We start from the raw sequence: 22191 nt of genomic DNA on the forward strand, positions 1-22191 counted from the left end.
GTGTGAGTGGGGTGGGTGGGTGTTTTTGAATCAGGTTAGCCATATTGATTCGTATGCTATTGGTGGATTCTTGTCATTGTCTTGTTGGGCTGTGTATGTGATAAAGGGGAGCCATACCAGGGTGAAAGCCTCTTCTATTTTTCCCCGTGTCAGTTTCAGTTTACAGTGGTACCTTAGGTTACATACACTTCAGGTTACATACACTTCAGGTTGTAGACTCCGTTAACCCAGAAATAGTACTTTGGGTTAAGAACTTTGCTTCAGAATGAGAATAGAAATTGCGCAGTGGTGGCGCAGCGGCAGCAGCAGGAGGCCCCATTAGCTAAAGTGGTTTCAGGTTAAGAACAGTTTCAGGTTAAGAACGGACCTCCAGAACGAATTAAGTTCTTAACCCGAGGTACCACTGTACTCTATAGTAGTTATAGATTAGATTATAGATTATGGGTGTAGTGTGGATTTTATCTGGATCCATTTCCATATACAGTGGTACCTCGGGTTACATACACTTCAGGTTACAGACTCCGCTAACCCAGAAATAGTGCTTCAGGTTAAGAACTTTGCTTCAGGATGAGAACAGAAATCGTGCAGCGGTGGAGCAGCAGCAGCAGGAGGCCCCATTAGCTAAAGTGGTTTCAGGTTAAGAATGGACCTCTGGAACAAATTAAGTTCTTAACCCGAGGTCCCACTGTATTGGTTAATTTTTCCGGTAGGGCTGTTTCCCAAACTATCCCTTCTAAACAAAAGGAAACTGCTTGTGGTGTCTTTGAGGGAGGTTTCCTGGCCCTTTAAGGTTTCATTCCAGATGGGCACGCCCCCCTTCCCACTGTTGCTATGTACATCTCCTCCACCCTAGTGACAGCGCAACCATTCTGCCTCTGAAAGGGCCCTGGCGGCATTCCCTTTCGACCTCGCCATCCCTGAATCTCCCGCTCTCAGCAAGAGAAAACCCCGGCAACACCAATGGCGCCCAAGAAGAAAGGAGGAGGAGGAGGGCGCAAGAAGGAAGAGGCTGCCAAGGAACCAGAGCTGGATGATGCTATCGTACCTGAGCACAGCCGGGAGTTTTACTTGATTCAGATCCGAGATCTGGAGGGGCGACTAGCCCGGTGGGTAAAGGTGTGTGTGTGTGTGTGTGTGTGTGTGTGTGTGAAGACTGTATTCTCTGAGGTGTATAGGGAAGGGCAGCTGGAACAGAGCATAGACACCGACTTCCACAAATCTTTGCTATGCATTTGCTCCTTAGATGGGGCATATGGAAAGCATCCCCTTTCTTGGTAGCCAGAGGTACCATCAGGGTAGGATTTAGGGGCTGAAGTATCAAAGAATCAGAGAGCTGGAAGAGACCACAAGGGTCATCTAGTCCAACCCCCTGCAATGCAGGAGTCTTTTTGCCCAATGTGGGGCTTGAACCGACGACCCTGAGATTTAAGGGTCTCATGCTCTACTGACTGAGCCAACTCTACCTGGGGCCTCACTGTGCAGAAGGAGCACACCACCACCACCCCACACACAACTGGAGCAGGGGCTGGATTCCTGCATGCTAAGGTGGTGCCCAATGTGAACCCTACTTGGAGTGCACCCATTGTAATGAATGGGCCATGGCCAACTTAAGCCCATTCATCTCAATGGCTCTGCTCATGGGTGTCAAGTTAGTTGGTTACAACCCGCTGCACTTGGAATGGGTTCTGGGTTCCTGCCTCTTGACTGATCTTCTTTTGCTTAGGTACCAGAAGAAATGGGACGAGATGCAGGTGAGCGAGGAGATCTTCCGCAATGAATACGAGAAGATGCTCCATGACAACAAGGAGATTGTGTCCTTTCTGAAGAAGACGCTCAACCAGCGGGTCGACGAGATTGCAGAGTTGACGGAGCAGCTCCAGTTACTCCAGCAAGCCAAAGACACAGAGAAGGACGCCTTTGAGGCCCAGCTAGGCCAGCTGAGGCACGAGTTCCAGGAGACCAAGGATCAGCTGACTTCTGAGAATATGAACCTCAGTAAGGCTGCCAGGCTGCTTTTTGGAAAAAGCAAAGGGGAAGGAGGTTTAGGCTCCCCTGCTTAGCTGCACAGGCGGAGTGTGCCTGTGTAGAGCACACTAGAAAGGAATTGCTTTCAGTTGCTTTCCAGGACAGTGCCTGCCTTGGATCTGCAGCACTTTAAACTCTATTTTCAGTTAAGTGAAAATAACACCAAGCTTCTGAAGCATGCTGAAGGTAAAATCAGAGCATGTACTTCTGTTGTTCCTAATCTATGTGTACATAATTCCACAATCCAGGCTGCAAATGCCATTGGCTATGTAGTCAGAAAAGCACCACCCATGTGCAAGAAGATGTGTGTCTCCTATCAAACCCCCACCTAGGTTGGCACTACCAGGAGCCTTGATGAGGCAGTTGCTTCAGCGGCAGAGAGGGGAGGGGCAGCAGGTTTGGATTTGGGGCCCCACCTGCCTCCCTGCCTTGCAGAGACCTCAGAAGTGCTCCAGGGGACGGCGCCAAGGAGAAGGACGTGGCTGCACCTCTCTTTCTTGCCCCTACTGATACCTCCTTTTAGCAACTGGGCACAAGGAAGGAGTTAAATCCCAAACAGGCTGAGAGGGGTGTGAGGATGGGTGGCAGCTGTCCTGGTGAGTCAGGCGGTCAGGCCAGGTGCAAGACCTGGGTGAGGGCACAAAGTTCTCCATGGCACTCCTGAGGTGAGGTCACTTGGGCGGCAAAAGGGTAGGTAGAGGCAGGCAGACAAGGAGGGGTGGGCAAACAAGTACCACCCTGGCACATGGAGGCTGCCTCAGATGAGCAGCCAAGTTGATCGCTTGGCTGCCTGGCTGGGCTCTGTACTTAGAAAACCAAAGGGAAAGAGACAGAGCCCCCGGTTCAGGGGCAGCCTACCTCTGCATAACAGGTTACAGGGATGGGCACTGTTTCCTTGTTCATTTCAGGTAACAAAATATATTGAGGTGGCTATGCTCATACCCTAGTATGATGACTGGGGCCTAAGGGGGTTGCCTAAAGTCAGAATTTCTGGTTGCTAGGTGGCAAGCTGGCTGCCCTGGAGGATTTTAGGATCCACAAAGATGAGATCATGTCGAAGTTTGCCGAACTCGAGGCGCAACTGAAGAAGCAAGCAGAAGACCACAAGGATTACATCTATAACCTGGAGAGGAAAGCTGTGATTGATAAAGAGAGGTGTGTACTGTGGGATGGGGGTGACCAGCCTTCGCCAACCTAGTGCCCCCCAGATGCTTTGAACTACAACTCCCATCAGCTGGCTGGGGCTGACGTAAGTTGTAGTCTGAAACATCTGGGAGACACCATGTTGGTGAAGGCTGGGATTGACCAAGGGCGCCATTGTGTCAGGTGTTCAGTAGGATGGAACACATGCAGACTACAAGCTTTGCAGACCTGTATTGTTCTTGTTCTTTCTTTCTTATTTATTTATTTATTTGCAATGACCTCATGGTTCAGCCAACTGGAGCTAGTAGCAATACAATGGCAGAGTAGTGAGGGAAAGAGCTACAGGCAAAATGGCGGGCCCAGGGATGGAGACATGCTCGGCTGGGATGGCCTGCCTATCCAAACCCAGACATCCCCACTGTGAAACTACAGATCAGGGGTTCTAATGTAACCAAGATTCAGTATATGGAAAGGGACTAAATATCAAGTGGTGTGAGAGACCTGGAGAGCCAGTGCCTGTCACAGCAGGCATTACCTGGCTTGGTGAAGGCAACCTCTCTTTTTGTTTCTTTGAAATATACTCAGAGTCGCAAAGTGATTTCATGCTCTTTATTCAGCTCATAGTGGTGAGGAGGAATGAATAAATGTCCCCTCACAGTATCTGCTTTATATACATTATTTACACAATGGGCTGCACATGATTGGCTAATTCTGGAATTCTACTGTAAGCCAATCAGGTTGTGGATTCACTTCTATCTGGAGCAGGATTGGGTGGTTCCTGCCAACCAATCATACTGCTGCATTGTTCTAGGACCAATCAGACTGCTGCATTCTGAATCCTATTGTTCTAGGACCAATCAGACTGCTGCCTTTTGGATCCTATTGTTCTAGGACCAATCAGACTGCTACAGTTTGGATCCTCTTCAACTCAGTACATAACACCCCTCCCCTCTAAGTTCCAGTCCTGCCCGGGAGGTCGCATTCATAGTCCTCAAGGTATGCCGGCGGCCTACGTGTGCGTTGTGGCCTGGGGTGTTCCCTGGTCCGGGCTCCGGGTTCTGGCTCGTGTTCCAAGGATGCTGGCTGTGATGCGGCTGTTTGGTCTGGTGCAACCGGCTCGCTCAGTCGTGGTTCTGGTTCCGGTGTCCTTTCGGCCTCACGGGTCCTCTCTGTATTTACTGATTCTGCCTCTCCTGCTGGCCCCTCCTGCTCTATGGGCCTCACTGCCCCGCTGTTCCCTTGGGACTCCTCTGACCTGTCCTCCTCCTGGTTTTCTCCCGGGAATCGTCGCCGTATCTGGTCGCAGTGGCGGCGCCAGCATTGCCCCCCATCCGTTAGCACCTCGTACGACACGGGGCCAGTGACCCTGGTGATTGTGGCGGGTACCCATGCTGGGCCTGCCCCAAAATTCTTTGCGTACACTGGGTCCTGGGCCTCGAAGGTCCGGGGGTTCCTGCCTTCCCCCACCACTACCTCATCCTGAGCTCTATCGGGGTGAAGGCGGTCCAATCTGATTGCAAGGCGCCGACCCATTAGTAGTTCAGCGGGGCTCCGGCCAGTCGTTGAGCTGGGGGTGCTGTGCTGTGCTAGAAGGAATGTGGCAAGGCGGTACTCCCAGTCCCCTTGCGTCATGCGGCGAAGGGTGTCCTTGGTGGTCCGCACCATGCGTTCTGCTTGGCCATTGGTGGCAGGGTGGAACGGCGCCGAACGGATGTGGCGGATGGCGTTCTGCGCTGTGAAGGTTTGGAATTCTCCTGACGTAAATGCAGTCCCGTTGTCTGAGACGAGAGTGTCAGGGAGCCCGTGGGTTGCAAACAGCCTGCGTAGTACCCGGATGGCTGCGGACGTGGAAGTGGACGGTACCAGTGCGACTTCCAGCCATTTGGTGTAGGAGTCCACCACTATGAAGAATGTTTTCCCCTGAAAGGGGCCAGCGAAATCCACATGCAGGCGTGACCATGGTGCTCGGGCGGACTCCCAGGACTGGACTGGGGCCCTTGGGGGATCTGGGCGGGATTCTTGGCAGGCCTGGCAGTGTTTGACCCAGGCCTCTATCTCTCCATCGATCCCCGGCCACCACACATAACTCCTGGCAAGGGCCTTCATTCTTACTACCCCTGGATGTGTCTCGTGTAGGGCTGTGAGGACCCTTTTGCAGAGGGGCTGGGGAACAACGACTCTGCTTCCCCATAACAGGCACCCCTTGTGGGCCGACAGTTCATGTTTGCGGGTTGTGTAGCCGGCGAATTCTGGCCCGGGGCTGCTGCTGGGCCATCCCCTCCACACCCAGTCCAGGACCCGGGAGATGACCCTATCTTTCTTGGAATGGTGTGCAACTTCTTGTGCCTGAATGGGGCGGTCGGGAAGCAGCTCCAGGCTCATAACCTCTTGTGCAGGTGCTGGGTCAGGGCCTGTTTCCGGTAGTGGTAGCCTGCTGAGGGCGTCCGCATGGCCCATCGCCTTCCCAGGTCGGTGAATCAGTGCATACTGGTAGCTGGCAAGGAAAATTGACCACCTGAGGACGCGAGGAGACAGCACTTGGGGGGTCTGCTTTTCGGGGGCAAACAAGCCAAGCAACGGCTTGTGGTCAGTCACCACGGTGAAGGGCCGCCCGTACAAGAAATCATGGAATTTTTTTACTCCCTTTACGATTGCCAGACCCTCCTTGTCGATTTGCGAGTAGTTCCGCTCGGTTGTGTTGAGTGTCTGGGAAAAGTACGCCACCGGTACCTCTCTTCCATCCGGGAGTTGGTGCCCCAGGACAGCTCCAATGCCATAGGGTGAGGCGTCGCATGCTAGCACCACCGGCAGCCTCTCGTCGAAGTGTGCCAAGACCGAGTTTGAGACAAGCAAGTCCTTGACTGCCTGGAATGCGGCCTCCTGGCGCTGGCCCCACACCCAAGGGGCCCGCTTGTCCAGGAGTCTGTGTAGGGGCTCCGCTACCGCCGCCTTGTGGGGAAGGAAGGAATGGTAAAAGTTCAATAGTCCCAAGAAGGCCTGAAGTTCAGTCTTGCTCTTGGGCGCTGGGGCATCACAAATGGCCCGTACCTTGTCCCCAGTCGGGTGGACCCCTTCTGCGTCCACCATAAATCCCAGAAAGTCCACCTGAGGCACTCCTAGTAGACATTTTTCCCGCTTCACCTTGAGACCCGCCGTCTGGAAACGGTGCAGAACGGTGCGGAGGCGGTCCTCAAACTCCTCTGGTGTGGGGCCGGCAATCAACACATCATCGAAGAAGGGGGTGACGCCAGGAATCCCTTTAAGGAGAGAGTCCATTATATTCTGGAATATGCCTGGTGCCACGCTGACACCGAATTGCAGCCGCTTTACCCTGAACGCTCCTCTGTGCGTCACAATCGTCTGTGCCTCTGCTGTGGCCTCATCTACTGGCAGCTGTTGATATGCTTGGGCCAAGTCCAGCTTGCCAAAAATTTTCGACCCAGCCAGGGTGGCAAGGACATGGCTGACCACTGGCACTGGGTATGCGTGGGCCGTGAGGGCCTTGTTTATGGTACATTTGTAGTCTGCGCAGATGCGGACCGAACCATTAGGCTTGACGGGTGTGACGATTGGGGTTTCCCAGGGAGCATTAGGCACCGGCTCCAGCACTCCTTGCTCTACGAGTCGGTCCAATTCCTCGTCTATACGGGGTTTCAAGGCGAACGGGACCCGGCGGGCCTTGAGCCTGACCGGTCGTACTGCGGGGTCAAGCTGTAGCGCAATGGGGGGGCCCGTATACTGTCCCAATTTCCCATCGAAAACCCCTGGAAATTCCTTGCATATGGCGTCCACGTCCACTTGTAAGCTAGTGTGGTTCACCCCGGTGACAGCTAGCCCCAGTGGTCCAAACCATGCCAATCCCAGTAAGCTAATGTAGGGGCCCTTGACCACAAGCAAGTCCAGTTGCCGCGTCCGCCCTCGGTATTGCACCCTGAAGGTCCCCACCCCCATTGTGGGGACCTTACGTTTCTGGAAGTCCCGGAGGGTGAATGGGGCCGGCCTGAGTTTGGGACCCCCAGTGGGACACAGTTTCCTTAAGGTCCTTGCCGAGATTATGGATAGAGTTGAACCCGTGTCAAGCTCCATGCGGCATGGGGCCCCCTCTATCTGTACCTCTACATAAATTTTCTCTACGTTGGGGTGGGGCAACTGGTATACCTGGAAGTCCGTGAGCTCCGTCGAGTTGCCTTGGTGCGTTGGGCCCCGGGACCTGGGGCTCTTGGATTGGTCATCTGATGCCTGGTGTCGGGTGGGCCGAGCCCGACACACCCGGGCGATGTGTCCCGATTTTCTGCACTGCCTGCACTCTGCGTTGCGGAAACGGCAGGTCCTCCTCTCGTGACTCTCCCCGCAGCTTGCGCAGTTCCCTCCTTCTCGTCGAGGCAGCTGTGGTCTGTGCGCTGCTTGAGTGCGCTGCTGTACTCGCTGCACCTCCTCCCTGTCGGATCCTGAGTCGTCGGTGAGGTCTTCATGGTGGACCCTCGGTTGGGATGGCAGGCTCGGCCGTGCCTCTTGGGTCGACCTCTCGGCAGCTTCTGTTGCCAGGGCCTCCTCCAGAGCGACCTGGAACGTTAGGTCCTTCTTAGCGTAGAGGCGCCGTTGCAGCTTCTCATCCTTCAGGCCACCGACGAGGCGGTCACGAAGCATGTTCTCCAGCTCTGAGAAGTTGCAGAACCGGGCGGCTTGGCGGAGAGAGGTCACAAACCCAGTTATGGTTTCCCCAGGGGCTTGCCGCTTTGCGTAGAAGGCATTTCGACGAGCCACCACTGAGGGCTGCGGCGAAAAGTGCCCCTTCAGCTGTTCCATTATTGTTTTGTATGGAACAGTAGCGACGTCTTCAGGCGCAAGGAGAGCCCGGGCGATTTCAAACGTCTCCTCTCCGCAGACGCTGAAGAATATCGCCCTCTTCTTGGCGTCTTCTTCGTCGGTGACCCCTTTGGCTTCTAGGAGGAAGGTGAAACGGGAGGCGTACGCTTCCCAGTCTCCAGATGCTGGGTTGAATGGCGAGAAGCTGCTGTTGGCTGCCATTCTGAGTTTCTTGTGCCCCGGAGCTGAAGCCTGGATACACGGTGCGAGGCAGCGGTGCGGCAGTTGGCGGTGCTGCGGTGCTGTGTGTGGCAGTCAGCTCAGCGGGATCCCATCCTCGTCGCCAGTGAAATATACTCAGAGTCGCAAAGTGATTTCATGCTCTTTATTCAGCTCATAGTGGTGAGGAGGAATGAATAAATGTCCCCTCACAGTATCTGCTTTATATACATTATTTACACAATGGGCTGCACATGATTGGCTAATTCTGGAATTCTACTGTAAGCCAATCAGGTTGTGGATTCACTTCTATCTGGAGCAGGATTGGGTGGTTCCTGCCAACCAATCATACTGCTGCATTGTTCTAGGACCAATCAGACTGCTGCATTCTGAATCCTATTGTTCTAGGACCAATCAGACTGCTGCCTTTTGGATCCTATTGTTCTAGGACCAATCAGACTGCTACAGTTTGGATCCTCTTCAACTCAGTACATAACATTCTTATTTATTTATTTCACCGGTTGTAAAAAACAAACAAAAACCCGGACAAACCTCAAAGTGGTTTACCACAAAAATAAAGCAGTAAAATCAAGAAAAATGTGTAACCCTACTTTCAAACATATGAAAGTTAAATTACCAGAACAGATAAAAATTACCTCTCCTTTCTAAGCATCTGATTGGGGTTGTTGAAACAGGAATGTTTTTAGCAGGCATTGAAATAGTACATTGAAGGCGCCTGCTTAATCTCAAGAGGCAGGGAGTTCCAAAGGGTAGGTGCTGCCACACTAAGCGATTGATTTCTTAGAAACGCAGAACAGGTCTTATGTGGCACTTGTAGTAGTGCCAGTTTTGCCGACTGAAGTGGTCAAGTGGGCACATGTGGGGTAAGGCGATCTCTCAGATAAGCTGGTTCCAAGTTGTTAAGGGCTTTATGTACTAATAGTAGCACTTTGAACTTGACCTGGTAGCAAATTGGCAATGAGCACAGCTGTTGTATGCTGACAAGGCCTCACTCCCGTCAGCAACTGTGCTGCAACATTCTGCACTAACTGCAGCTTCCAGATCGAGTGTGAGGGAAGCCCCACACAGAGCACAGTGCAGAAATCCAGGCTTGAAGTAACCGGTGCATGAACTACGGTGGCAAGTCTTTATCGGTCCAGGAATGGCCATAGCTGTTGAAAGGTTACCCACCCCTATTATAGGACAACAGTGTGATTTTTAAAAATGTGTATTTTGTCATTTCCTGGATTGCAAATTCCTTGAATCCTGTAATGCAAAAAAGCATGAAAACAGGCACCTGGTTTGCCATTGTGAGGCTAGGATGTTGGCTGAGTTGGGCCTTTGGCCTGATCCAGCACCCTTATGGTGGTACTGAAATCACAAATGAAATGAAATGGCACATGTTGCCTGGGGCAGTAGGATAGATGATCCTTGGGTGCTTTCCAGAGGGCTTCCTACTGGACCAAGGTGGCTCAGACACTGGCCAATCCGCCTTTGCCACCTCCCAGCTGCTAGGCCAGGAGCTGTGCCTACTGCCAGCTCCTTGCTGGGATAGTGAGCCAGTGTGGTGTAGTGGTTCAGAGCGGTGGACTCGTAATCTGGTGAACCGGGTTCGCTTCCCCACTCCTCCACATGCAGCTGCTGGGTGACCTTGGGCTGGTCACACTTCTCTGAAGTCTCTCGGCCTCACTCACCTCACAGAGTGTTTGTTGTGGGGGAGGAAGGGAAAGGAAATTGTGAGCCGCTTTGAGACTCCTTAGGGTAGTGATAAAGCGGGATATCAAAACCAAACTCTTCTTCTCTTCTTCCTTTCTCTCTCTCTCTCAGGTTAAAGAAGGAGATGATGCACCGTGTGAATACGGTAGCCGCTGAGTTCCGCAAGGTGGCCCACAGCCAGATGGCAGAGACCACTAAGCGCACCATCCGGGAGAATGTCACCATCAGCTTCCAGCTGACCAAGATAACCGAGCAGAGCCTCCAGCTCCTCCAAGAGAACGAACGGCTCAAGGAAGCCCACTCAGAAGCTCTGAAGCAGCTGGAGCTGCTGGAGGAAAACGAGACAAAGATGGCACAGAACAGCCTCAGCAACCAGAAGGTAAGAATTGTCCTTTGCAAAAGTGCAGGGCTGGGCCACAATTTATGCCTGGGGTGGCCAGCATGGTACCTTCTGAATGCTGTTCGACTCCGATAACACAGTGGGTAATTCAGAAGTGCATGAAGTTCCCTTCAAAGTAGTCACAACGACACAACTTCACAGCTGCATCCACTTCTAAGATTATACAATCCTCTTTAAAAGATACAGTCCACTTCTTCATGTGGCATTTGGCTAAACTATGGAGCTTGCTTCCACGGGAGGCAGTGATGGTCGCCAACTTGGATGGTTTTAAAAAAGAACTGGACAAATTCGTGGGGGAGGAGAAGGCTATTGATGGCTTCTAGCCAGGATGGCCACACTCTGCTTCTACAGTTTGAGGCAGTGATGCTTCTCAATGCCAGTTGCTGGAAAGCTCAGGAGGGGAAAGTTGCTCTTGTGCTCAGGTCCTGCTTTCTGGTTTCCCTTTAGGTCACCTGTCTTGGCCACTGTGAGAACAGAATGCTGGAACAGATGGGCCATTGGCCTGATCCTGCAGACTCTTACGTTCTTACAACAATAATACAGTGGTACCTCGGGTTAAGTACTTAATTTGTTCCAGAGGTCCGTACTTAACCTGAAACTGTTCTTAACCTGAAGCACCACTTTAGCTAATGGGGCCTCCTGCTACTGCCGCACCGCCGGAGCACAATTTCTGTTCTCATCCTGAAGCAAAGTTCTTAACCTGAAGCAATATTTATGGGTTAACGGAGTCTGTAACCTGAAGCGTATGTAACCTGAAGCGTATGTAACCCGAGGTACCACTGTAATAACTATCAATGAGAACCTCCATGCACTGCCTTCCAGCTAGATCTACTGTATTCTGATCATGTACCTGGACAAATTATTTGGAGTGCTCCAGTAGCTACAGGTGAAACTCGAAAAATTAGAATATCGTGGAAAAGTTCATTTATTTCAGTACAGTGGTGCCTCGCAAGACGAAATTAATTCGTTCCGCAAGTCTCTTCGTCTTGCGAGTTTTTCGTCTTGCGATGCACGGTTTCCCATAGGAATGCATTGAAAATCAATTAATGCGTTCCTAGGGAAACCGCCTTCAGACCAGGTCCGGGGACAGTCTGTCCCCGGACCTCTTCTGAAGGCTGGGGGGGGGGGGACAAGGGCTTTTCTTCCCACCCCCAGCATTTTAAAAAACCCCGGGACAGCGGAGGACTTCTCCGCTGTCCGGGCGATCTTAAAATGCTGGCGGGCGGCATTTTAAAATCGCCCCGGGACAGCGGAGGACTTCTCCGCTGTCCGGGGCGATTTAAAAGCCCCTGGGAAGGCGGGCAGGGGGGACAAAGACTTTCACCCCCCGCCCGCCTTCAGAAGGTGTTCCCGCCCCCCGCCCCGCTTCGGAGCAGCGTTCCGAAGCGGGGCGGCTGGGGCAGGTGTTCCCGCCCCCCCCGCCCCGCTTCGGAACAGCGTTCCGAAGTGGGGCGGCTGGGGCAGGTGTTCCCGCCCCCCGCCCCGCTTCGGAACAGCGTTCCGAAGTGGGGCGGCTGGGGCAGGTGTTCCCGCCCCCCCGCCCCGCTTCGGAGCACCGGGAGAAGCGATCTCCCCGCAGCCCCTTGCTTCAAAAGAGGTCCGGGGGCAGCGGGGAAGAAGCACTGCGCTTCCCGCTGCCCCCGGACCTCTTTTGAAGCAAGGGGCTGCGGGGAGATCGCGATCTCCCCACCGCCCCTTGCTTCAAAAGAGGTCCGGGGGCAGCGCGAAGCGCTTCGCGCTGCCCCCGGACCTCTTTTGAAGCAAGGGGCTGCGGGGAGATCGCTTCTCCCCGCAAACCCTTGCTTCAAAAGAGGTCCGGGGGCAGCACGAAGCGCTTCCCGCTGCCCCCGGACCTCTTTTGAAGCAAGGGGCTGCGGGGAGATCGCTGTCCCCGGACCTCTTTTGAAGCAAGGGGCGGTGGGGAGAAGCGATCTCCCCGCAGCCCCTTGCTTCAAAAGAGGTCCGGGGGCAGCGGGAAGCGCTTCCCGCTGTCCCCGGACCTGGGGCTGTGGGGAGAAGATCGCTTCTCCCCGCCGCCCCTTGCTTCAAAAGAGAAGACCCACTGTCCCCGGGGCAAGCTTCGTTTTGCGAAGCAAGCCCATAGGGAAATTCGTCTTGCGAGGCAACTCGAAAACGAAAAAACCTTTCGTTTTGTGAGTTTTTCGTCTCGCGAGGCGTTCGTCTTGTGGGGTACCACTGTAATTCAACTTCAAAGGTGAAACTAATATATGAGATCGACTCATGACATGCAAAGCGAGATGTGCTTCTACTTCTCAGAGGTCCAAACTTGCTCTATTTGCAATCCTTGTTTTGCTGATTTCCTTGAATATTCTAATTTTCTGAGATGGTTAATTTGGGGTTTTCATAAGCTGTACACCATGATCATCGCAATGATAACAAATTAAGGCTTGACATATCTCGCTTTGCATGTCACAAGTCTATCTCCTATATTAGTTTCACCTTTCAAGTTGAATTAGTGAAATAAAGGAACTTTTCCACAATATTCTAATTTTTCGAGTTTCACCTGTACTTTTGGAGTGACTGAAGTTGTGCTTTCCCTGAAGTTCCATTGTACGTAACAGAACTTGCACACCATTCTCTTGAAACCGAAGCTCCTTTTGTTTTCAGTGTTGCTAAATGCTTAGCTTTGGAGCATGCCAAACTCCTCCTCCTTTGTGTCCTTCCTGCATACCTTCTCCACAGTGACCCTGGTGGTCCATCCTCAGTGGCTCCAATCAGCACAAAGGGTGAGAATACTTATTTTCAGTGGCTAGAAAACTCCCCTTTCATGCTTATTGGGCAGCCTTGGACCATGACACTTCTGTACAATTCCCATCAGCCTCAACCACCATGGTCAATGGTCAGGGATGATGGGAACTGTAGTACAAAACATCTGAAGGACCCTACATTGACTACCCATGAAAATATACAGCAGCTGACTCCCATGTTGCATTTTCTGCTCATCAGGATAACAAGAGCCAGTGACATGATCCAGGGCTGATGCTTTCGTGCACTACTTTAGTAAACCCACCCAGCTAATAATAAGGTTTCCCCAGCCACTCTGGGCGGCTTCCAACAGAATATTAAAATACAATAACCTAATAAACATTAAAAGCTTCCCTAAAAAGGGCTGCCTCTAACATCCCAACCTTGTGCTTCCCATGTTACTAGACTCCAACTCCCATCATCCCCAACTTTGCCCATGCTGGCTGGGGATGATGGGAGTTGGAGTACAACATTACCAGAAGGGCATCAGGTTGTGGGAAAGCTGATATTAGTTACTATATTATATTCAAATGGTGCTGAGCCTTTCCACACCCAGCTGAAGGCAGAATGCAGGCTGATGATCACCTGTGTATGTGACAGGTATGCTCACATGTGCATGTTTGGTACACAGATGATCTGGATGCTCACCAACAAGTGCAAGGAGCTGCAGGCGCAGGTGGAAGAGTACATGGAGATGAAGAAGGTCATGGCCCAAACGCAGGAGACCAATGAGGTGCTGGAGCAGCAGAACGTGGCGCTAAAGTTAGTACAGGCATCTCTCTCTCTCCCTCTCTCTCAAGAGTCAGAGTCAGTTTTTTCACTTAACTAACTGCCCAGGCTTCTTTCCTGGTTAGGTGCTGCTGGTTGTTGACTAACTGTCTTGTTCTATTCCTGGCCTGACCTTCTCCTGCCCCACTCAGAGAGGAGCTGACTCTGCAGAGGCAGGAGATGCAACGGAAAAGCAGTGAAGAGGAAAGCCAATCAAAGGCCCTTGAAGAGGAGCATCAGCTGCGGCTGAATGCTGAAAGAATCCTCAGGCACACTGCCCAGGGCCTCAAGGAAGTGCTGCTGGTGAGTGTCTGGGAATATTGGGACACTGTTGGGAGGGTTTTGAGACCTTTTGCCACATTAAGAAAATCCAAGTTGATTGGCCTTATGAGCTTTGGCTCATTTTTATGGGTCAGTATTGCATCTATTTGCATTTGAGTTGTCTGTCTCGGGAGACAATGGAGGAGTGTGTCTTTGGGGGTGAAGTCAAACCATCAGAGAGTTACAGCGCCTGCTGTGGCTGTGGAGACTGATATGGGAGAGACATGTTTTGTTGCAGCTGGGGCAAAGGAAGGTGTCCAGTTGTGCTGCTGCAGGTGCACCCAGGCATTTTTTTAAATATAATTTTTATTAATTTTCCAATATAAGATTATACAAACAAAACCTCCAATTTATCACCAACATCCTCTTTTTGGACTTCCATCAACATGTCTGGTAATTCTCCGTTTTACTCACTTCCACATTTCTCAATTTAATATTGCACTACCTTAATATCTTATTTTACCTTATTTTTTTAAACAATATTTCTATTATACATTCTCACAGAGCTTCCTGAAAACTTACAAACATTATCTGATCATCACATATACTTTTCATATAATCTGTAAATGTATTCCAGTCTTCAGTGAATTTCTGGTCTCGTCGGTTCCGGATCCTCCCTGTTAATTTATCAAGTTCTGTGTAGTCCATTAATTTCATTCTCCATTCTTTTTTTTTTTTAAATGATTTTTATTAAGGTTTCAATAAAAAGTTAGACAGAAAAACATAAAAAAGAAATACACAAATACACAATACATAATCCAAAAAAAGAAGAAAAACACAAAGAACAAAAAACAAAAAAAGAAACAGAGCAATTAAAAACAATATCACCTTTTCATTTCCGTTTTTGAATTTACTTATTTTCTGGACTTCCTCATACCTCCCTCTTTTGTATTCCAGTCCAAATTGTTTGTCCAGCAATTTCTTTTCCACTTTTTTAATCCCAATCTTTAATCTTAATGTAATATAACATTAAAATTTTACCTCTTAAGTACCAAATTTCCATTTCCTTAAACTTCTTTAACCCTAATCTTTAATCTTAGTCTATCTATAACTTTATCCTGTACAGCTGGAAACCACTTATTTTCAATCCAACATCACTCTAACATTCTTTAATTTTGCAGTGTTTCTGTAGATAATCTTTGAATTTCTTCCAATCTTCCTCCACCGACTCTTCTCCCTGGTCACGGATTCTGCCAGTCATTTCCGCCAGCTCCATATAGTCCATCAGTTTCATCTGCCATTCCTCCAGCGTGGGAAGTTCTTGTGTCTTCCAATACTTTGCGATAAGTATTCTTGCTGCTGTTGTTGCATACATAAAGAAAGTTCTATCCTTTTTTAACACCATTTGGCCGACTATGCCCAGGAGAAAGGCCTCTGGTTTCTTGGGGAAGGTATATTTGAATACCTTTTTTAATTCATTATATATCATTTCCCAGAAAGCCTTAATCTTTGGGCACGTCCACCAAAGGTGAAAAAATGTACCTTCAGTTTCTTTACATTTCCAACATTTGTTATCGGGCAAATGATAGATTTTTGCAAGCTTGACTGGGGTTATGTACCACCTGTATATCATTTTCATAATATTCTCTCTTAAGGCATTACATGCCGTAAATTTCATACCTGTGGTCCACAACTGTTCCCAGTCAGCAAACATAATGTTATGTCCAACGTCTTGTGCCCATTTAATCATAGCTGATTTTACCATTTCATCCTGAGTGTTCCATTTCAGCAGCAAGTTATACATTCTTGACAAATTCTTAGTTTTGGGTTCTAACAGTTCAGTTTCTAATTTTGATTTTTCCACCTGGAAGCCAATTTTCTTGTCCAATTTAAATGCCTCCATTATCTGAAAATAATGAAGCCAGTCTCGCACTTTGTTTTTTAATTTTTCAAAACTCTGCAATTTCAGTCTATCTCCATCTTGTTCCAAAACATTCTCCATTCTTCCATCGTAGGCAATTCTTCTTGTTTCCATTTTTGAGCCAACAAAATTCTTGCTGCTGTTACTGCGTACAAAAACAATTTCCATTCTTTTTTATTAATTTCATTTCCTATTATTCCTAATAGAAATGCTTCTGGTTTTTTAACGAATGTATATTTCAACATTTTTAAAAACTCATTATATATCATTTCCCAAAAGCATTTCACTTTTTTACACTCCCACCACATATGGTAAAATGTTCCTTCTTTTTCTTTACACTTCCAACATTTATTACTTACTTTATACATTTTAGCTAATTTCACTGGTGTTACATACCATCTATATATCATTTTCATCACATTTTCAGGTGCACCCAGGCATCTATTCTCTCTGCGCTCTTCCCAGCAGTCATTCCTTCTCTGGTTACTGCTAAGGATGCACGACCTGTCTGTCTGCAGGCACTGTGGTCGCTTGCAAGTGATTCCCACACGGTGGTGGTGATGTTTCCAGCCTTCATGTCACATTTGCAGAAATCTTTATAACACAGAGTTGGTTTGCCAACAGGTCTGGTGCCTGAAACCATCTTTCCATAGAGAAGATCCTGCCATCTTCCAGTCTGCAAACAGGATCAAGCTAGTAAAAGCCAAACTGTTGTTAATCTCCTTCTTTGTAGATCCTGCATTGAGCAAGGGGTTGGCTACAATTCTATAAGCTAACCTAAACTGTCTGCTTCCTGTATGCATTTGGGCTGGGCAAACTGGGATCACAAACTTGCCCACTTCAAACTTTGCATTTTATTTGAAGTGTGGGGAACAAATATGGTGGAAATCTAGGGGGGGGTTGCAGCCACATTCTTCCTCTTCACTCCCACAGGAACGCCCATCTGATGAGGATGAGGATGGCCACTTTGATGTGATGTTCCACTTAAGGCGCAATGATGTGCTGCAAGCCACCTTGAATCTCCTGAACAGAAGCATCGCACGCATCGAGGCCAATCAGCTTCTCCGCACTCTCTATGTAGAGAGCAAGGTGTTCAAACCTACCACCACGGAGGGCAGCAGGTAAGCGAAAAAGGGGATGAGATCCATGAGGGTTGGGAGGGGTGCCACCGCCTGTTAAAGGTAAAGGTACCCCTGGGGTTGTGGCGCTCATCTCGCTTTACTGGCCGAGGGAGCCGGCGTACAGCTTCCAGGTCATGTGGCCAGCATGACTAAGCCGCTTCTGGCGAACCAGAGCAGCGCACGGAAACGCCGTTAACCTTCCCGCCAGAGCGGTACCTATTTATCTACTTGCACTTTGACGTACTTTCGAACTGCTAGGTTGGCAGGAGCAGGGACTGAGCAACGGGAGCTCACTCCGTCGCAAGGATTTGAACCGCCGACCTTCTGATTGAAGAGCCAGTGTGGTGTAGTGGTTAAGAGCGGTAGTCTCGTAATCTGGGGAACCGGGTTCGCGTCTCCGCTCCTCCACATGCAGCTGCTGGGTGACCTTGGGCCAGTCACACTTCTGTGAAGTCTCTCAGCCCCACTCACCTCACAGAGTGTTTGTTGTGGGGGAGGAAGGGAAAGGAGAATGTGAGCCGCTTTGAGACTCCTTAAAAGGAGTGAAAGGCGGGATATCAAATCCAAACTCTTCTTCTTCTTCTTGATCGGCAAGCCCAAGAGGCTCAGTGGTTTAACCCACAGGACCACCCGTGTCCCGCCACCGCCTGTTACGTTCTTGTAAAAGGACAAGCAGGCAGAGCTACTTAGTGAAAGGAAGCAATGCAATATAGATACCTGCCTCATAGGAATGGAAGAGGAAACCTGATTCAAATAGCACAGAAAGACAAAACTGCAGAATCCACACTTTCTTCCCCCACCATTAAATTTTTAATTTGTATACATAACAAGGGGGTTGGACTATATGAGCCTTGAGGATGCCTTCGAACTCTGTGATTCTAATATCCAAGGAAATAGTCTTACCAAAGACAATAATTCCAGTCTACCCAGTCTACAGCAATCATAGGTCATATGCAAATTCCCAATATAAGCTTAACATTATAGGCACCAATTCTATAGGGCAGAGATGTATTCAGCCCCTGCAAAGTTTGTTGGGATGAGCCCCTTCAATCTGCAGGGGCCAGGTCCTGCAGTAACAGCCCTTGCTGAGCCTCGTGGTAGCAGTGGGAGGCCTCAACAAACGTCATGACGCCCATGATGGGAAACCCCCAATGTTGGGTAAAACTCTGTGCCTCTGCTTAGCGTGGAAGTTATCAGTCTACCTAATCGTATCCACAGGCATTCCTGAAAGAGGATGAAAAGGTCTCTCCCCTTTATTAGCGCATGCAAAAAAAGGGGGGGGGGGAGCCACAGGTTGCCAAAATTCTATATGCAATGCCTTGATCTGAAATGGCCACTTCCCAAACATTACAAGCCTGGCTGCTGTTAATAAAATGCAGATTGGCTCCTTATGCATATTAACGTCTAATGAGGAGTGCAAGGGCCTGCTCCAAAGATGTACACGTGATTCAAATGTCTCATCCCAGAACTCTCATACTACTGTGTGGAAAGTCATGTACGGAAAAAGGAAGTCACATCACCACACTCCTTCCAGCACATGGGTTTTATTTTTACAAGCCTAGATGGGCTCCAGTGCTGCCTCCGTACAACCGTGAAAGTTGCACTTTCTGAAACAGTGCATGAACCGAAACGCAGCCACTCTTCAAAATTCACGCTTCTTTCAATTCTGCAGGGTAGTTCTCCAGCCAAAAATACATGTTCTAGAGAGAAAAGCGTGTGTAGAAACAGCATATACACCAGCAGAAAGCACATGCACAAAATGACCCCCAGGCCTTGGCTGGGGAGGGCGGGGTATAAATAAAAATTATTATTATTATTATTAGACAGCAGCATTCTGGGAAAACGTGTGGGTTAGGCAGATTGCATGTAGAAATGTTGAGTGTTAGGGGAAATTGGCTGGAAAATGCTGCTGAATTTCCACAGGAACGTTTTGTAAAATAAATAAGCAAATTCGCAAACTGGTATGGAACTGTAGATATCTGTTTCTCAGCCTCTCTGCTATCAAGCCTTCCCGCATCATGTCGCACATGAATGTTGCCAAGATCCCAGGGACTCATGCTGTCCACAGTATGCCATCTCTGAGCAACGTCTCCCAGGTCCGTGAGGATACTGTCCGGCCGTACGCTAGTGCCACAGAGGTGAGTGGGGAATCAGGACTTATTGGCCCCCAGGTGGGAAGCAATAACCAAAACCTAGGCAACAGCATGGCTTCCAGGAAGCACCTTGCAGAAATGAAGGCTGGAGCAATAATGCCTGACATGCATGGAATTTGCTGCCACCGGTCTATCAGCCAAGGTAGTTGCAAGGATAAAATTGACAGAGAGAAGCGTGTATGCCCGCTTGAACTCTTAGGAGAAAAGGTGGGATTTAATTTAATAGTAAACAAACTGTCATGGCTGCTCCCAAAGATTTCTGGGAACCTCCATGTGTTATGGTTCTCTTCCCTAACAAATCTTGGCACCCTTAACAACTAGAGTTTCCAGTATGCTTTGGGGAGAAGCACGACCGTTGAAGTGGTACAATACTGCTTTAAAAATGCATAGTATGGATGTGACCTTACAAGCCTTTCCCTTCTGTTGGGGTGACAGAGCTGTATGGGCTGCACATAGCCTAGTGTTTATTTTATTTTCATTCATTTTCACTTTTCTATCCCACCTTTTATACCCTTTCCAAGGAACTCAAGGGGGCTTGTAGTTTTTATCCTCATTTATCCTCACAACAACCCAATGAAGTAGGGTAGGCTGGCCCAGATTCCCACCATATATATATATATATATATATATATATATATATATATATATCCAAACCACCCTTGAATTTACTACGCCAAGAACAATATATAAATGAGCCTGATAACTAAAGGTGTCCAGTGCTATTCTGTCGAATCGTTTTGTGGAGAACTACCCTTCTCCTCTGCCTCAGGCACTGAAATGTATTGGGCTGGTCCTGTTTTTTATGAGTACATTTATCCGTGTTTTCATCTGTGAAATTGTGAGGGGTGTGGATTTAACATCCCTAGCCTGCCCTTTCCCCCACAGCCTTTAATAGCAGCATGGAGAACGGAGCTGAAAGAGGAAGAGACCAGACCACAAGAGAAAGCTGTCTGTAAGAAACTGGCTACACAGCAGCCAACGGAGGAATAGTGAATGGAGAAGAAGCAACCCTTTATCCAGTATTCTCATTTTGCATCAGCACCTATCCCTCCAAGAGATAATGATACTCAGGGTGGAATTCTGAGGACTTTTATCCCAATAGGTCAGTGCAGAACTGTCTGAGGAAAGTTACAGAGCCACTGAGCTGCTTTGAGTCAGAAACGGAAAGCAAACAAAGGAGGAGGCACAAGCGGCCCTCTAACCCAACCACGTTCCGAGGCTGGGTGGATTTCCTAGGGCAAGGCCCCCACACTGCTCCCGCATGACAACAGGTCTTTGCAAAGTGGGATCCAGCTAGGATAGGAGGCCTGCTGCCTTTCTGGTAGCTGATATATGCTCCCACCTTCTTCTTCCTTTCTGAATTAAAGTGGAAGACACACTTCAACCCTTATACTCAAGGTTTACTCTTTAGAAGTGTGAGGAAACTTTTATTTATGTAGAAGTTAAAGGTAAAGGGACCCCTGACCATTAGGTCCAGTTGTGGCCAACTCTGGGGTTGCGGCACTCATCTTGCTTTATTGGCCGAGGGAGCCGGCGTACAGCTTCCGGGTCATGTGGTCAGCATGACGAAGCCTCACAAAAAGCTTTTAAAATTATTTCATTCACGTTTTCTTCATGGTACCCTGCAAGATGCCCACACTCTCTCATACTACACAGCGTGGGAATTACTAGGCTTGGAGATCTGGGACGAGTAATCATTGCAGCTTGTCATGAGGAGTAGGAGAAGGGAGGGGAACATTCCTCCCCTGCAATGCACTTCCTCCCAATTAAGGTCTTTGTTGCAACGAAAGTGCATTGCAGTGGTACCTTGGGTTACAGACGCTTCAGGTTATAGACTCTGCTAACCCAGAAATAGTACCTCAGGTTAAGAACTTTGCTTCAGGATGAGAACAGAAATTGCATGGCAGCGGCGCAGGAAGCCCCATTAGCTAAAGTGGTACCTTAGGTTAAGAACAGTCTCAGGTTAAGAACGTACCTCCAGAACAAATTAAGTTCTTAACCCAAGGTACCACTGTAATGGTGGAATTATACTAGACTGTTCACACATCATTCTGCCTTATTAGTTGTCCTGCAAAGCTTATGAGATGTTTTTGCATTATTGCAGTCCAGAGCGCCCCTTTTGCACTGCAGCATAACAAAAGCAGGACAAAAACACCAACTTTGGAACATTTCTGGTATAAGAGGTTGCAGTTTTGCAGCAGGAAGCTACATGATGTGCATTGACTGGAAGCGAAACTGTATGTCCACCCTGAAACATTTGCAGGTGTAAACAGCCTTGAAAATGGAATTATGTATAACCACCCTCATACTGTCATGGGCACAAATGATCAGGAACACACAAGAAAAAAATACGACATACGTAGTGGCCCTGTGTCCAAGGAGTTCAGGGCTGAATACTGAGACCGAGTTTATGCGCCCCATCTTATCCTCACATGAACCCAGCGACGTGTCTCCGGTGGCACCCAGTGGTCAAGGAAGATGGGAGTTGGGTGACCAGCAATATGTGGCGCACTTTGGACCCAGTTTGGGCCCGAGTCAACAATTCTTATTCTACACCCTAACCCGTTTTGCTGCCTGCACTTGACTTACCCAGCAAAGACATTGCCTATGACTCGACCCACAGCCTAGACAAGAAAGAAGCATTGCCACAGGTTCAAGGGCACATTCCAGCCAGGCAAAAACACAAAAGGCAGCTGCAAAGCAAGGGTGGTGTAACCTGGGGGAAGAGAGAGTGGTCTGCAGAGAGGTTCAAGGGATAAAGAGGCCCAAGAGGATTTTGGGACTGAGGATTCCCGTCCCTGTCCTAGGGGGAGCCCTCAGCCAGCTGTATTACTCAAAAGAAGGGTTAATATCTGGGGTTTTCTGAGTGGGAACTTACTCCGAGGCAGCTGA

The 22191-nt window shown here is 49.2% G+C and overlaps 1 protein-coding gene across 2 annotated transcripts; it reads left to right on the plus strand.

Annotated features, from left to right (window-relative positions):
• The first annotated feature begins 825 nt into the window (after positions 1–825).
• Positions 826–20683, plus strand: CFAP157 (cilia and flagella associated protein 157). Of its 2 annotated transcripts, XM_080990929.1 has the most exons (9): positions 833–1106; positions 1724–1995; positions 3027–3180; positions 10021–10288; positions 13707–13837; positions 13996–14146; positions 16959–17146; positions 19137–19284; positions 20185–20683. In XM_080990929.1, the coding sequence occupies exons 1-9, from the start codon at positions 961–963 to the stop codon at positions 20287–20289; spliced, it is 1563 nt and encodes a 520-aa protein (XP_080847055.1). In that variant the 5' UTR covers positions 833–960; the 3' UTR covers positions 20290–20683. The 2 variants fall into 2 exon arrangements, with proteins under 2 accessions (XP_080847054.1, XP_080847055.1); XM_080990928.1 differs by lacking the exon at positions 20185–20683 and having other exon boundaries at positions 826–1106; positions 19137–19916.
• The last annotated feature ends 1508 nt before the right edge of the window (positions 20684–22191 follow it).

This window comes from Podarcis pityusensis, assembly GCF_964106645.2.
Source record: "Podarcis pityusensis genome assembly, chromosome: Z".
Classification (NCBI taxonomy): domain Eukaryota; kingdom Metazoa; phylum Chordata; class Lepidosauria; order Squamata; family Lacertidae; genus Podarcis; species Podarcis pityusensis.

What these genes read in the sequence shown, in the direction of transcription:
- CFAP157 (XM_080990928.1), top strand. Translation starts at nt 961, where the DNA reads ATGGCGCCCAAGAAGAAAGGAGGAGGAGGAGGGCGCAAGAAGGAAGAG. An exon ending in TTCTGAGAATATGAACCTCA is followed by an intron (nt 1,996 to 3,026) that starts GTAAGGCTGCCA and finishes TCTGGTTGCTAG; the next exon opens with GTGGCAAGCTGGCTGCCCTG. An exon ending in GCTGTGATTGATAAAGAGAG is followed by an intron (nt 3,181 to 10,020) that starts GTGTGTACTGTG and finishes TCTCTCTCTCAG; the next exon opens with GTTAAAGAAGGAGATGATGC.